Genomic DNA, 16,803 nt, shown 5'->3' on the forward strand with positions numbered 1-16,803 from the left:
CTTTAGAAAAAACTGCAAGCCTTCAACCTCATGTACTGTTTGGCCATTTACTGCTGACTGAGTGACTGAATGCATGAATGAATTAAAGAATGTGCTGGGTGATGTAATAATGTTAGCTCTGGTGTGTGTATGTTAATGTCTAAATTTCGCTTGCAAACAGAAGGTCCAGTTAAAGACTCAACAACAGGGTCGGTCTGAATTCTTCTTCTCCCATTTTAATGAATGTACCATCTCATTGGGTGGTGGGTGGTCTCTCTCTCTGTCGGAGCCTGCCAACCGTTTCAGTTCACTTCATGTCCTGACAGTTATTTTCTAACATTCTCCTAAAAATTTTTTTTTCTTTTAGACTGACGAGATTAAGAGGGAACCCAAAATAACTACATTTTGAGTATAGTCACTGAAGTATAGTCAATATCTAATAGTGCCACAGTATGAGCAAACTGTTATGTAATAAGCTCAGGCAGCTTTGCTATTATGTTCACATACAAACAGATACATTTATGTTTGTGTCTTATTTACTTGTAAGGACCCTCACACAACACAATCATTACACCATGCTCATCCCTCATAAACCTATTTTCAGCCCCAAATCTTAATCTTAAAATGTAAATTCTCAAAACGCCCTTTGAAGAAAGGAAACCAGACAAAAAGTCCTCAACTAAACCCTCCTACTAGGAACTTTTAAAATGCAAAGATCTTTATTACAACCGGCCCGGATGTCATACTGTATTAAAACTAATGCTTTTGTCCAAAGGGGGCGCTAGAATCAACAAAAACTTGCTTTGATTTGACAGTAATCTCCACCATACAGCAAATGCACAAGAGATGAGCAATTTACAACTTTAACACTGTTGCCGGACAAGCTTTAGCTCTACTGATGCATAATGCTTTGGTCCTGTGTGGTCACCCACTGATGACTATAATCTTTGTGTACAGTTTTCTACATGTATGGGCCCTGCTTCCAGGAAAGGGTGTGTGTGTGTGTGTGTGTGTGTGTGTGTGTGTGTGTGTGTGTGTGTGTGTGTGTGTGCGTGTGCGTGTGTGTGTGTGTGGGGGGGGGGGGGGGTTGGGTTGGGGGTTGTTAGTGATCGTTTGTGGACGTTCATTCAAAGTTCAAATATTGTTTCCACTTGTTAAAACAATCCTTGATGGTGTTGACCATTTGCAACTTGTTTGAAAAAGCCACTGAGAAGTATAATGTATGTATCAGTGCTATTGAGATTCGGTTTGTGTTGCTCTCTAAATATTCAAGGGGGGAAAGAACGCCAAGCCCCTGCCGAAGAATAGGCCAGTTTGTGAACCATTTCCTAATTGTTAATGAGGGGTTCCAGGGCAGATTGCCAAGGCTGGAGGGGCCAATCATTGAAGGCCTGTTTGAACAGTGATGAGAGGGGAAGAAGAGGGGCTAGCTTTGGGGGGGGGGGGGATACTGTCACTGAGGGGACCCCTAAACTCCATCGGGCCCCCTCCTACCTGGATCACAAAGTTCTGGAACGGGCAGCTGAGAGTGTCACTTCCACCCCGGACTTTAATGAGGGTCTAGCTGTTGCTTCTTCTTTTTTTGTGGAGGGGAACTCTCTTTTGGGTGAGCTTGTGTCGCATCTCCGACCGAGCAACAAAAAGCCCCTATTGGTCAGCTGATGGAGGGGGGTCCTTGACTTTATTTTGAAGTATTTTTTTAAAGATGTCGAACAACAACAATAACCAAGATGACACAGAGGAGAAAGGGCAAGAAGAAGAGAAGGAGGAAGAGGAGGGGGGAGTCATGGTGAAGATCCCACCACCGCCACCCCCTCCAGAGGTCAACGGGAAGGGTCCGGTGGAGGACGAGAAGCCCCTGCCCAAACCTCTGCCCAATGGGGACTACTGCCAGCATCTGAACCGCAGTATCTTTCCTCTGTCCACAGTCTCGCCGGCCGCCGAGAGGATCCGCTTCATCCTCGGGGAGGACGATGACGGACCCCCGCCCCCGCAGCTCTTCACCGAGCTGGACGAGCTGCTGTCGGTGGACGGGCAGGAGATGGAGTGGAAGGAGACAGCCAGGTAAAAAAAAAACATCAGTCTAAGGCTTACTGTGTGTTGTGGTGTTGTACAGTTGTAATGTTAAGAAAAGCTTCTTGGTTGACTTTCACAAAATCATTCAAAAGAATTTGCCATTCGTTCTAGGGCCCTGCTAAAAAATCGATATGGCAATATATCGTGATATTTATTTTTGTGATAGCTGTATTGTATCTTCAGCTTAAAAAATAGAAAAAAAAATAATTTATTTCAATATGTATCGTATCACAATGTATCGTGGTATATCGTATCGTGACACATGTATCGTGATGCGTGTCGTGAAGTCCTTGCCAATGACCTCCCCTAAATCGTTAACTGTGAAACGCCATCTCCACAGACCATAGAGAATATATATTTTGTATTAGCAGCACACACAAAGTACAACAATTAACTACATTTGCAGCACATGCTAACAGACTCAAATTACCATGATTTTTGTCTTGATCCTGTTGTAAAATTGATTGTGGTGATTTTCTCCACTATAGTTTTAAACAGACATCCCAGAGCTAAATAACTGGCCCAACCTCTGAAAAGTTGGCACCCTAAAATCCGTTTTTCTCACAGTAGGGCATTTGCAGTGTGCATTTGAATGTGAAATTTGGAGCAGCATGATTCACATTTGCATATCGGTGGAGTGTGTGTGTGTGAATGGGTGAATGTGGTAAGAAATGTAAAGCGCTTTGGGGCTGAGAAAATCGGCTAAAAAGCGGTATATAAGTCAAGTCCATTTACATTCATACAGGGTTTGACAAGTTTTCTCCTCTTGGGCCCACTATTGGGATGAGGTGGGATGATTGTTTATACGTCATTAGTATTGAACAAGTGGAACCCGGGGCTACTGTTCGAGGCTCCAAAAGGAGTTGGTTTGTTACCCTAACCTCTGACCAATTGTACTGCAGCAGCTAGGCGTTATATTTTTGGTTTATTGTTAATTTAACGTTTTTAGAAGGACACCACTGAAAAAGTCTCTTTCAGTGTGATTTGGATATGCATTTACATAACGTTGACCAAATTCTACATTATGTTAGTTAAAAAAAGAAATATGATTAAGTCATTGTTTATTGACAAATGCAAAATTAGTCCAGTTTCTGTCACCTTTCGTCATGCACACGAAATGGATATTAGAACATTTAAAACGTTGAAAGTATGACTTGTCAGTCCTGCAGCAACCATCGATTGGTATGCATGATTAAGCCCTAGTTTAAAGGGGCTGGTACATGTTTGTCAAAATGCAAATGAAGAGTGAATGCATTATGATGTTTTTGAAGTTTGTTGAGTTTTTTGATCATGTCATGTTAACCAAAAACAGGCCAACAAATGAGTTAACTTGGATTGTTTTTAAGGTACAGAAATATACAGGATATCAATTATTGTCATGCCCTATTGTCTTTGCTCTATATTCTCTATAATGATTAGTATACAAGGGGACAAAATTGCATTTCTACAATGCTAGAGTTCACATAATAAGAACTAATCTAATTTAAAAAAGGGTCCAAACCAAATACGATAGAAGTTGGGTGATGGTGAAACACATCCCAACAAAACTTTCTCTTCAGTTAAGAGTTTTAGCTGAAGTAGCACTTTACAATTCAACAAGTTAGAATGAAACACAAGAGATTCAGCAAGTTAAAAATGTTGAAAAGAAGACTACGTACAGCTCCAGATCCTTAAAGAAACTATTATTAATTACTTAATAATTAATTATTTTTCAAGCTTTCAATGAAATAAATCAATCTTTTATCCTTAGTGACAAATGTTTCCTCTTGCCAAGCACTGGAGCGATTTAGAGCCGGTCCAATGTGTCAGCGAGTGCACTCTGGGGACTCAAAATGAATAAAAGATTTCACAAGTGCTGGCTAACTGTCAAGTGCAGTTTTTGGCAGCGAAAATGTCCTAATACAAACCGTGGTATAGAAGCAACTGCTCGGTACCGGTTCACTTTCTCAACTCCATGACTCCCAGGGAGGAAAGAGGGCGAATGATTAAAAATGTACACATGACGCATTAAAGTGGACAGAATGTTTAACAGTTCCATCTAGGTGTCCATACATCAGGGGTTAGTCCACACCTATGGAATGTTCTTCAGCCAATCAGAATAGAGTATTCACACAGACTATGTTATAAGAAGAAATACATGAAAAATGTCTTGTCTATGCACCAACACTTATGTACCTTTAACAATGAACAACATGGAATAATTTACGTTGTGTTGAAGTATTCAAATAGTGCAAAAACAAAAATTTTCTTTAACCATTTACTTGAACAAATTGTCTTTGAGTGTATTAACATTTGACAGTTAATCACATTTTTCAATTATTATTATTAATCACCGGGGAGATTCTGTTAGTTGTCTCAATTTAATTGAAAGAGTATTTGCCTTATGCTTAAATTATGTAGCATAACAAATGCAATAATAGCAACGGTAATACCAGAACTCTCTCTAACAGCATATTCGGAGAGAGTGTAGATTAACAAATAGGTATAAGAAAAAACAAGAAAATAACTCACTCAAGTGTTAATAACAGAAAATAAAAGTGAGAAAAGAAAGTGGAGCAGGCTACATGCACGGCGCATTAATCACACATAATACATTCTCCAATGGTTGCTATTAGTTTTGTGATGAGTCTGCTAAACCTCTTTTGTACATGATGCATACATGACACATATGTGCATTGCATTCTCTTGTAACCATATTTAATTTGCCTGGGGGAGAATGCCATCAACTGCTTGTGTGACACAACCTGATACATGTGAAACAGATGATTTTTATGGTTTGGGAATTAACTTCAGCTTATGTGACTATTTGTATATTGATTTCTCTGTGTGTTGGTGTGTTGTTTGGTCCAGTATTGTACCATGATGTCCCAAAAGGTTCACCATTTGGTCAGTTAAACTTTAAGGTACTTAATTGCACTTTAGTTAATTTAATGATTTACCCAATATTTCATAAATGTCATCATAATGGATATTCATTTCCCAAAACTGTTTTGAATATTTCCATGTACTATTGTTTCTTGTAACTGTAACTTCCTAGTTTAATAATAATGATAGTAATTATATTGACTTTATTAAAGACCTACTTCACTGGTGGAAATATGAAGTTGTATTGAACTCTGAGATCCTATGTAGTATAAATGTGCAAACATTTTTTAAATCGGTTCAACCTAGCCTGAGAAAAGGCAGAAAGAGTGTTTTATGGTCTCACTGTCTAACCCTACATTTTCCCATGTGTGACATCACACATGGTAAAATGTAGGTTTAGGATTAACAGGACAGCTGGGCCAAGACTGAGGAAGACTGAGGGAAGAAAAACCTCATTCATTATATTTTAATAGCGATTTTATAATGATGCAATGCCGGTTTTGTATGGGTGAAGTATTCCTTAAAGGCCTACTTCACCGGTTTGAATATGAAGGTGTATTGAATTCTGAGATCCTATGTAGTATAAATGTGCGAACATTTTTTAAATCGGTTCATCCTAGCCTGAGAAAAGGCAGAAAGAGTGTTTTTTTTAACCCTGTATTTCTCTTTCTCGTGACATCACAGAAAGAGAAGTATAGGGTTAAAAAAAATCTTACTTTGTAAATATTACTGTGATGTCTTTTACTGTGACATCACAGTAATATTTACAAAGTACGTTTTTTTTTTAACCCTATATTTCTCTTTCTGTGATGTCACGAGAAAGAGAAATATAGGGTTAAAAAACACTCTTTCTGCCTTTTCTCAGGCGAGGATGAACCGATTTAATTTTTTTTCGCACATTTATACTACATAGGATCTCAGAATTCAATACACCTTCATATTCAAACCGGTGAAGTAGGCCTTTAAGGACTTAATGGAAGGTCCATAGTTATCGAGTCCTTCTTCATCTCTGCAGGTGGATCAAGTTTGAGGAGAAGGTGGAGAAAGGCGGAGAGCGCTGGAGTAAACCCCATGTGGCCACGCTGTCCCTACACAGTCTGTTTGAGCTGAGGACCTGCATAGAGAAAGGCACCATCATGCTGGACATGGAAGCTTCAACACTGCCTCAGGTCGTCGGTAGGTTGACACTGGATCACTAATCAACTCATAACTGACACACACACACACCTGTTTTACTGTAATAATATAATATAATATCTTTATTTATATAGCACCTTTAAAAAGAATGGTTTACAAAGTGCTTTAACAAAATACATACGAGCAAGTACAATCAAATGAATACATACTAATCAAAAAACACATCATATGGTCTCCCTCAGTAGTTATAAATGTGCCGTATAGTTAAAGTTTTCTTGACTTGACGATAAATTACAAAATATTCGGCAACAGCTAATGTGCATTGGCTAGTGTGGTTAGAGAGGAGGTACAATCCAGGAAGTGCCTTTTATATTTCTTAATTGCAGTGAACAGTTCTAACTTCATTAGTTATTAGATTATCGTATGCTTCATTTTATTAAATAAGCCTTTTGAGTACTATTCTGGAATGTACTTGAGGAAAATATTAGAATTTGTATTAAAGACACATATATTTTCACTTTATACAATTTGCAAATTAGCTGAACCTTTCTCTATAACAACAATAATCTTTTGTTTTCTTAGATTACATTAATTACATAACTAATACTTATTTTAAGAAGGAATAAATTCACATTTTGCTATAATCTTTGTTGCTTCCAGTAGTTTATTCTTGCGGTCTCAATGGACCCCATTCAGTAAAATCCATATATTTTAAATATGTCGATAGGATGAATCTAAAAAAGTCCCTTATTATCACACACAAACTTTGGTATTGTGAGGACATCCCCCCCCCCCCCTCCCCTCCCCTCCTGTCTGCCTGCATGAGGGAGCAGGAGGAAGCGTTCCCTCTTGGAGTGATTAATGTGAAGTAATTGAGTGTGCTGTATGCAGAGCACAGGGCCGAGCTGAGCTGAAACGGGCCCCTCTTGCTTTGAGGCCGGGCCGGCTTGACTGATAGGACCATTAACAGCACTACCCCCGGAGGCAGGGCTTTCTACCAGCATTCAGGCTTCTGACCTGCTTTTTTAAAAATAGGCAAAGACCTTTTGATTAAACTGTTTCATATAACGCAGGAGCATCACAGTCTGCGAGGCACTAATTGAGTATGAAGAGATATTTCATTCAGCTTTGGGGCAATTGCTTAAGTTATGTTTTAAGATGTCTTTATACAAAATGAGACAGGATTTGAAAGAAATATGTACAGATATATATAGTATATATATATATATATATATATATATATATATATAGTATATATATATATATATATATATATATATATATATATATATATATATATATATATATATATATATATATATATATATATAATAATGCAGTCATGTCCTAAATACAGTTTTCTCAAAATTCTATCTATAAAAAGACTGAAATAATCTTCCCTTGTCCCCTTCCTTTCTCTCTCTCTCTCTGTTCTCTCTATCCCTCTCCCTCACTCTATCTATCTCTCCCTCACTCTATCTATCTCTCTCTCTCTCTATCTATCTATCTATCTATCTATCTATCTATCTATCTATCTATCTATCTATCTATCTATCTATCTATCTATCTATCTATCTATTTATCTATCTATCTATCTATCTATCTATCTATCTATCTCTCTCTCTCTCTCTCTCTCTCTCTCTCCATCCATCTCTCTCCATTTCTCCAGAGTTGATCAGTGATAACCAGATAGAGATTGGTCAGCTGAAGCCGGAGCTGAAGGACAAAGTCATGTACACGTTGCTACGGCGACATCGCCACCAGACCAAGAAGTCCAACCTGCGCTCGCTGGCCGACATCGGCAAGACGGTCTCCAGTGCAAGTAGGCTGTTTTCCAACCCGGAGAACGGTAATACTGATGCCAGTTTGGTGCAGTCATATACAGTTTATACCTGTATATTTTATTTTTTAAATGATGCAAAGTAGAACCAAAATTAGCCATTTTATACCCCTTTTGAAAATACATTTAGATATATATTTGTTTTGATACATAGTTCCTTTTAAAGGAAGTTAGGAAAAGCAGTGTGTACTGAAGGACACACTACTGCCCTCCTCTGCATGAACCCACTAAAATGGCATTTATTATATATTAAAATAAAACAGATTCTACTTAAAAAAAGCTGTTTTTACTGGAAGCCATATCTGATATGTTGGCCCTTATACTATATTTTAAAGGTGTTGACACAGAACTCCTTCATGTTATTGTCACTATAGTACTACTACCTACTCACATAACCTCATTTAACTTGTAAAACTAAAGTTTGTAGATGCATTCTTCTAAATCATCACACACATTTGGTGTTAACACTTCTAATGAATTTACTCACTGTAGACTACCGTACTAACACAAGACCTCATTTATCAGTAGCACCTGTTAAAGCAGGTGGAGCTAATATCAAATTTGATAAAAAAAAAGTTAATACTCGACTTTATAACACATGTGTGAAGGATCAAGGGCCAATGGAAAATCATAAAGTGTTTTGATAGGGTATGATTCATAGATAATCATATTCAGCAGTTGATTTATGGTCGTATAAATCTCACTTAAATAACTTTATTTCACATTTTGTTGAAATTTCTGAAGATTCGTGTTTTTTTTTTAATGCAGTATGTAACAGAGGGCGGACGGGCTGTCACCTTGCTTCACTGAAACTCATTCCAGAGAAATCTTCACACAGAAAAAAAAATAATTTACGTAACGTAATTCAAATTCATTCAGAAATACACATGTTGTGGTTGTAAAAAAACAATAAAAACTGTTGAAATTGGCCTTATTGTACTTGATATGAAATTGATTTCATACTTCTAGTGTACTCTTCAAACAAGGCTCAACTGAAATTCATTGTACAACTTTAGCAAACTTTATTAAGCCGAAGCAAAAAGACAATTCAAAGACGTAACAGTTGAGGTGGTTTCAAAGGTGAGCAAAGTGACAGCCCTTTTACGCACGCACGCACGCACACAGACACACACACACACACACACACACACACACACACACACACACACACACACACACACACACACACACACACACGCAGATGTCTAACTGACCTGAACAACACGTGTGTGCTTTGATCATGAGTGACGCATGGTCTGACTAGATGTCTTACTACGTTGACAATGTCATTAATCTGTTACCGGCGGCCGTGGGTCTTTGGAGAGTGAAGGTATTTACTACAGTTCAGTCCGGTTTATGACTCTATCAAAAGAAAAGCCCCCTCTGTTGCTATGGAAACTCCATCCATATAGAATCCTCTTATCAGGATCACAGAACAGAGATTAAGAGCTTTGCTAATAATCATACATCGATTACAACGTTCCAAGGATCAAGGACATAAATCAAAGTATTAACATTGACAGTGTTCCTGTCCAACGACCCATGGCCTCCTGATTTAAAGGTGCAGTCAGTAATTCTGGAAAACGCTCGTTGTCAAAATCAGTGAATATATCCTCGTGTTCCGCCACCTGTCGGTACTGTGTGTGAGCTGAAAGAAAATCCAGTGTTAATACCCAGCCTGGGTTCTGTGAATGGGCATGTTGCAAGTTGGGCCCCCTTTGTTTATCTACCAGTTTACAGAGCCTATATAGGTTGTGTATTGACACCAGATTTTTTTTTCAGCGAACACACACAGTATGGACAGGTAGGGAACGGATTGTAAGGAGATATTCACACATTTTTTGACAAATTGATTTTTGACAGCAAGTTTTCTCCAGAATCACTGACTCCACCTTTAACCAGGTCACTCCTCCCTTCTGTGCAGCTTCTGTAAAAATCCACGTTAATCATGTTTCTACAGATTTAACCACCATTTGTTTCCTGCTTCTTCAAACTAATCTCTTCCTTGACCTAACTGGGCTTTTCTATCATCTCTTTTCTTCCTCTTTTTCTTTCCTGCTTTCCGTGGATTGGGGGTTTTTGATTAACCTGTCGCCGCTAACCCAAAGCTCGCGGTAATCTCGATGCGTCAATGACGTGTCTGTCGGCTCGCATATCAATGGAGGACTTGCAGAGCCAACGGAGTGCCAGCATGGACTGGCTTCGTAAGTTCCACTAAGGCCCGGTTTACGTTCACACTGCAGTACCAAGACCAGTTCTGACTTAGCCTATACTGTTAGTATATAAAGACATGTGGAGCAAGTGTTGGACAGTTTCTTTTGATTTAAGCTTTTTAATTGTTTTTAATAATAAATACATTTGAAATTAGATTCAATTAAATTCAGTTATCTTACTGTTTAGCGTATCATTACACTTGCTGTGCCGAAAGCCCTTATCATATTTTTTATATGTACTGTCCAATCCTTGAGTATCTCACTTTATAGCAGCACATATCAAATCCATTAAACATTTCTCGTTGATTTGAAAACATCACAATAGACATGTGTTGCCAAAGCAAGAACTAAAATGATTACAATAACTACTACTAATAAAAACCAATAAAAGACAATAGATGTGTCACGTGAGAGTGAACAAAATCAGAACTAGTGAACTTAAAGCTGCAGTTTGAACGTAGTCGTGTCCAAACTACATAACAGTGTAACACGTATAATGTAATTCAAACCCAATATAGCAAATAGAACCCATTCATACAGTATGTGCTTCATGTAGTTGTGTCGTGTCAATACATTTTTAATCCTTATCCTTTTTATTTAAAAAAAACTTTCCAGCTACATTTTCAAGATTTAAAAATGTGATCCCTTATTAAAATCCCCATGTAATTGTTTTTCCCAATTATTTAAAAAAAATCTGCTTTATTTGAGAACTTCTACTTCATCATTTATCCAGGCTGCATCCAACTGACAGGCATGTTATTACCCTCAATTCTCAGGGGGGCAGATGTACAAATTTGAACTACAGTGGCACCAGAACATTTGCTGCGCTGGTTGGAGACTTGTCTCTCTGTGGACACCGTTATTACCGTGTGTGTGTGTGTGTGTGTATGTGTGTGTGTGTGTGTGTGTGTGTGTGTGTGTGTGTGTGTGTGTGTGACAGCTCCAGGGATAAAGCGAGGTCAAGCTCCCATGTCAAATCTTTGACGAGTGAGAAAAATCTAAAGTCAGCAGCATTTGCGTCGAGCATAGTCTGCGTTTCACCCACGTCATATGACGAAAACACTTATGGAAGGCTTGGCCGGGATATACAGCTCCGGAGAAAAATAAGAGACCGGTCTGGATTTTACTTAAATCTTCATCTCTACAGTACATAACATATTGAAATTTTTGAAAATGCTCTTACTGACAACACATTTATGGGAATTTGTCAGTAGTTTATATTCTAAAACCGAAATGTTCTTTCTACTCAAACATATGCCTATAAATAGTAAAAAACGAGAGACACTGAACATTTGGAGTGGTCTCTTAATTTTTTCCAGAGCTGTATATATATTTTTTTTGTTAGGTTAATAGGTTGGATACACAAGATGATTTTTAAATGAAAGTGAGCAATGCATTTGTCATCCTGGCGTATACCCCAGAAGCCAAGGAAGTTTAGAGACAGATAATACATTACAACAACTATAATAATTGCTTTATTGTTATAGAATAAAGACGGACCAATCGATAACTGCTCTGTTACTTGAGATTTAATCATGTTGTAGACTTAAACACTCAATCAAAAGCATTTTTGTGGTAAATGGTTGAACATTGCATGCATTTTGAGTTGATAGGGATAGCTGTTGTGTTGTTTCAGGAGAGGATTTAGTTAATATTTACCTTAGTAAGAATAAGAAATATTAATGATGCTTTGATTTATAATTAGTGGCCCCTGACTTTGAATTGAACCGCATTAGTTTTGCAGATATAAGCTTTTATTAAGCGTTTATTCTGCGCTGCATGTAGAGCAAACTGTCTGGGCCACTGTCTTTCCTTGGGACTCTCTCTCTGCCTTCCGTCTCCCTCTAGAGTTTAAACCAAATTCACTTTTATACTGATGAAATGGGTTGATGTGTTTTTTCAACAGATAGTCCGACCACAACCCATCGTAACCTGACGTCTAACAGCCTCAACGACATCTCCGACAAACCAGAGAAAGAACAGGTGAGTGTCTGTATGAATAGTTATAATAGTGGAAATCCATGTCCATGTAATGTTGATTTTTTTTGGCTGTTGTTGTCGGATTTTTATAAAGTGTTTGTTCAATGTTAACAAGGATAACCTTCAAGCAATCAATCAACCTTTTCATAGCACTTTTCATTACAAATTGAAGGCCAAACAAAGTGCATCACAAAATAAAAAAATATTTGAAAGAAGAAGAAGAATTATTAAAATAGCAGCTGGATGGTTCAGTTAAGGTAACACAACTGTAAGGGAAACCAAGGTTCCCAACACACACAGCAACAATTTGATCAACTTCAGTTCAGTTTTGTCTTTAAGATTTACGTCTGAAAATTCCTTTTGAGGATTTTTGTTAGTCGAATCTGATAAATATATGTTAAATGTTGAGAAACAGATTGTTTAAGATAGTTCAAGTGAAACAAGAAATGACATATCATTTTTTTTTACTTTTGAATATCAACAGCAAACAGAATAAATAAATGTTGAAATATTTTTTTTTCTAAAGCTTAAGCCTTCCACGTAGTAAAACATGTTCCCCCTTGTCACCTCTAGTGCCAAGAAAAGCAGATTAAATACTGTTGCTCCAGTAATATTTCCGATTTCTGTCCATTTAAGTGGATCAGAGAGAAAGCAAGGGCTGTATAAACCAAAATGGGATCATAAGAAGGTGTTGTATGATAAATTGATAACCCTTTTTAAATATAAATTTTTAAGTCAGTGTGTGATGTTGTAGCACTTGAACTGGGATAGATAGCACCATAAACCATTTAGCAGTGCTTATGAATAGACCTATTTCATTTCTGGATTTGAGTGGATTCACGACTCTTGAAAAATTGGATTACGAATAGCCAAAGAAATAAACACAAACTAATCCTGTGTGCATTGTTATGGTGTTTATTTATTTATTTATTTATCCTACATCATCCTACACATTTTTAAATATATATTGCAAAATAATATATTAATAATAATTTATAGGCTTACTTCACCGATGGAAATACGAAGGTGTATAGAACTCTGAGATCCTATGTAGTATAAATGTGCACATATTTTAGAAATCGGTTCATCCGAGCCTGAGAAAAGGCAGACAGACAGTGTTTTATGGTCTCACTGTCTAACCCTACATATTACCATGTTTAACATCACACATGGTAAAATGTAGGGTTAGGATTAACAGGACAGCTGGGCCAAGGGAAGACTGAGGAAAGACTGAGGGAAGAAAAACCTCATTCATTATGTAAAAGTAGGGATTTTATAATGATAGAACGCCGGTTCCGTATGGGTGAAGTAATATACTACATACATATATGAAGAAAATAAAATTAGAAAATGTACTTAAGTAATCTAGTGTGGTATTGTTCATAAGTATATACAAATATCTAAACCAACACCAAAATGGTGTTTTTGAGACCGGTTACTTCACACACTGTTCGCTCTCAGTTTATTCTCATAGTGGAATAGTTAGATTAACACACATGACAGCAGAGGTTTGTTAGTACAGTCTCACCCCAGACCTGGGCCCCCCTTTGGGAGAAGGGAACTAGGTCAGGGAAGTACTCTCCTAAACTCAAGTTTTTCAACACCCACTCACAACTATTAATACCACTAAGATTGTGGGGCCACTGGTCATCTCTACACTGGCTGGACACATGGCTGATAACTTATTTTCTTATTTTATTTTATTTTATTTTGAAAGTATACATTGTAGGCCTACACAACATTTCGAAAAAGATAGTTACAGAAGTGAAAACAAAAAGTCAGCACAACTAAACATTAGAAAGAGAGACTACCTTTGGTTATTGTCAATACAGATACAATGGAGGTGGATACAAAGATGAGAGTAATGCAGAACCACACCTAAAGTTTGGAGTAAGTTCCTAAAATGAAGAACACGGTGAATTTACTTTACTGCATTTTTTGGACCGTCCAAAAGCTAAAAAATACCCAGATGTCTATCCGGTCAGGATTTTAAGTGTGGAAATAAGCAAGTTTTAAGGTGATTCTGACCCACAATCCAGTGCGCACCAGAAGTGACGTCACCTCCGTATGAAAACTACCAGCAATGCGATGGATATATACAAGCAAAAGGCAAGATCAAGGCACAATAACATGCCTATGTACTGCACGCTAACTAGATTTTTTTTATGATCAGCTGTAGTATGTAGAATAGATGAAAAAGAAAGTGTATGCGATTTGGAACACAGCCTTCATTTCTTCCAAGTTTTGCATCTCAGGTGTTCCTGTCTGAGAGAATCTGGTTCAGGTCAGAATGCTCAATAGATCCAGGCGTATGTAGTTTACGAGGGCAGCAGTTTGACGTGGATTATCAGTGATGGGACACTGAGCATTGTGTGTGCGTGTGTGTGTGGCATTGTGCGTGTTCGTGTGTGTGTGTCATTGTGTGTGTGTGTGTGTGTGTGCATATGTGGGCGTGCGTGCGTGTGTGCCTGTGTGTGTGTGTGTGTGTGTGTGTGTGTGTGTGTCATTGTGTGTGTGTGTGTGTGCATATGTGCGTGTGTGTGTGTGTGTGTGTGTGTGTGTGTGTGTGTGTGTGTGTGTGTGTGTGTGTGTGTGTGTGTGTGTGTGTGTGCTCGTTTACACTGGTATAACCTCCCGACTCAATCATTTACAGACACACCGGAGCCAACAGGGCTCAACTGCCTCCTGAGCCGATCTGGTCTGGAAGGCACCAGTGCACAAGGTTACATGGGATTTCAGCCCTGAGATTTCAGCCCTTGATTCTGTTGTTATTCTTACCCTGGTTATTGTCCTGATTTATATATGCTGTCCTTACAAGGGGGACAAAAAAATAGGTCAGTTCTTATTTTATTTTAGACACTGAATTTATTTTAGGATAGTGCGACTCCCTGACTATGTTTTTTGAGTGCGTTTATACGGCATAGGCTATGTGTAGCTTTAGCTTGCTAACGCTAGGGTGACACTGGTTGGGCAGGAATGACAGCGTTAATGAAGTAATCCAATTGAAATCTTGGCACAGCTGATTGTAAAGCCACTTGGATTAACATCCGATACCCTTGCTTGGTCTCTTCTTGAACTTGTTAGACCGTTCACTGGATAGGGGATAAAATTCATGCTGTCATGATGAGTGATTTCTTTTTTTTTTTTTAAGATTATTTTTGGGCATTTTCAAGCTTTATTGGATAGTACAAAGTTGAAATGGGGAGACAGAGAGAGAGAGGGGGGGGGGTGACCTGCAGTGAAGGTCCACGGGTCGGATCAGAACCCGGGACCACTGCAACAAAGGCTTGAGACGATATGGTACGCGCTCTATCCAACACGCCACCGGAGCACCCTGTGTTGAGTGAATAATCAATACATTTTTTGTAGCAATGTTTAACCTTTGAAACAAGGAATTTGACGTTTACAAATGTCCTGACAATACATTTAAAAAAAAATGATCTAAGAAAGCAACAATTCAATTCCATTCCATTTACATTTCAGACACAAAGGTCCATATCAGTTTAACATATACAGTATAGACAACAATATATAAAAACACAACAACTTAAGCAAGACAACACAGCAATATTCAACAGAAACTACTTAGTTAAACTGCAGCGTCCATCTTTCTTATAACATATCACTTTGTCGTTGTATTGGTTCTGCTTTCTTCTTATTACGTACTACAATACCTCGACTTCTTTAATGTGACCGTGAAGACACACTGAGGTCATCTGAAATGTCTCTGGCTGTGTCCTAGTAAATGTTCCCTGCCTGTTCTCTGCTGTTTGAAAAGTTAATGTATAACAGTCTAGTTTTCCATGTCAATCTTATCTAGATGTTAACGACTCTACGTGTTTAAAGTTTTATTTATTAACAATCACAACTTGCTAATAAGGTCTTCACCTATTCAAGTGGATTCTCACATCAAAAACTAATATACGCTTCCGAACACTGTCAGTTATATCAAACTATTAATTCATTTATGTTCCTTTATCTCTGTGGTGTAAGAGAGCTGGAGAAAATGCACACACACACACACACACACACACACACACACACACACACACACACACACACACACACACACACACACACACACACACACACACACACACACAAACACATTAAAGCAGTTAATCAGTCCGTCAATAGAGCAAAAGTAATGGTAGTCAGATAATTGCAAACAGTTCCTTGGAAACTGAAAACTCCTTTTGAAGGTAAAATGTTGAACCTGTCGCGCTCAGCATGCGTCTGACCTCTTGTCTTCATACATCTCACCATCGCGTCAAAGAAAGAAGATATACAGCCGCATTTAAGGCGCCTCTTAACCGCTTGGTTTGGTATTTAAAAGAATGGTGATTGTCCCGTTTATATATAGGTTGTTTAATACGGTGTGTCGGTGTGAACATAACATTAAATGTCTCTACTAAATTTATTTTTTTCTTCTTTGTGTGTTTTGATTAAAGCTGAGGAACAAGTTCATGAAGAAGTTGCCGAGAGACGCGGAGGCCTCCAACGTGCTGGTGGGGGAGGTGGACTTCCTGGACTCGCCGTTTGTGGCGTTTGTGCGTCTGCGGGAAGCGGTGATGCTGGGAGCCTTAACAGAGGTTCCTGTTCCCACAAGGTAACCAAAGGAGATCTAGAGTGGAAGTGAGTGAGTGTGTGTGTGTGTGTGTGTGTGTGTGTGTGTGTGTGTGTGTGTGTGTGTGTGTGTGTGTGTGTGTGTTG

At 38.3% G+C, this 16,803-nt stretch overlaps 1 protein-coding gene across 1 annotated transcript in view; it reads left to right on the forward strand.

The window, feature by feature from the left end:
- The window catches only part of slc4a4a (solute carrier family 4 member 4a), a 56,358-nt gene that overhangs the window by 17,393 nt on the left and 22,162 nt on the right, over positions 1-16,803 (forward strand). The window contains exons 3-7 of the mRNA XM_080042712.1: positions 1,908-2,043; positions 5,936-6,096; positions 7,727-7,906; positions 12,017-12,093; positions 16,542-16,699. Of these exons, the coding sequence (XP_079898838.1) occupies positions 1,908-2,043; positions 5,936-6,096; positions 7,727-7,906; positions 12,017-12,093; positions 16,542-16,699 (712 nt within the window). The remainder of the gene's footprint in view (positions 1-1,907; positions 2,044-5,935; positions 6,097-7,726; positions 7,907-12,016; positions 12,094-16,541; positions 16,700-16,803) is intronic.

Source organism: Ammodytes marinus (assembly GCF_949987685.1).
Source record: "Ammodytes marinus genome assembly, chromosome: 2".
Taxonomy (NCBI): domain Eukaryota; kingdom Metazoa; phylum Chordata; class Actinopteri; order Uranoscopiformes; family Ammodytidae; genus Ammodytes; species Ammodytes marinus.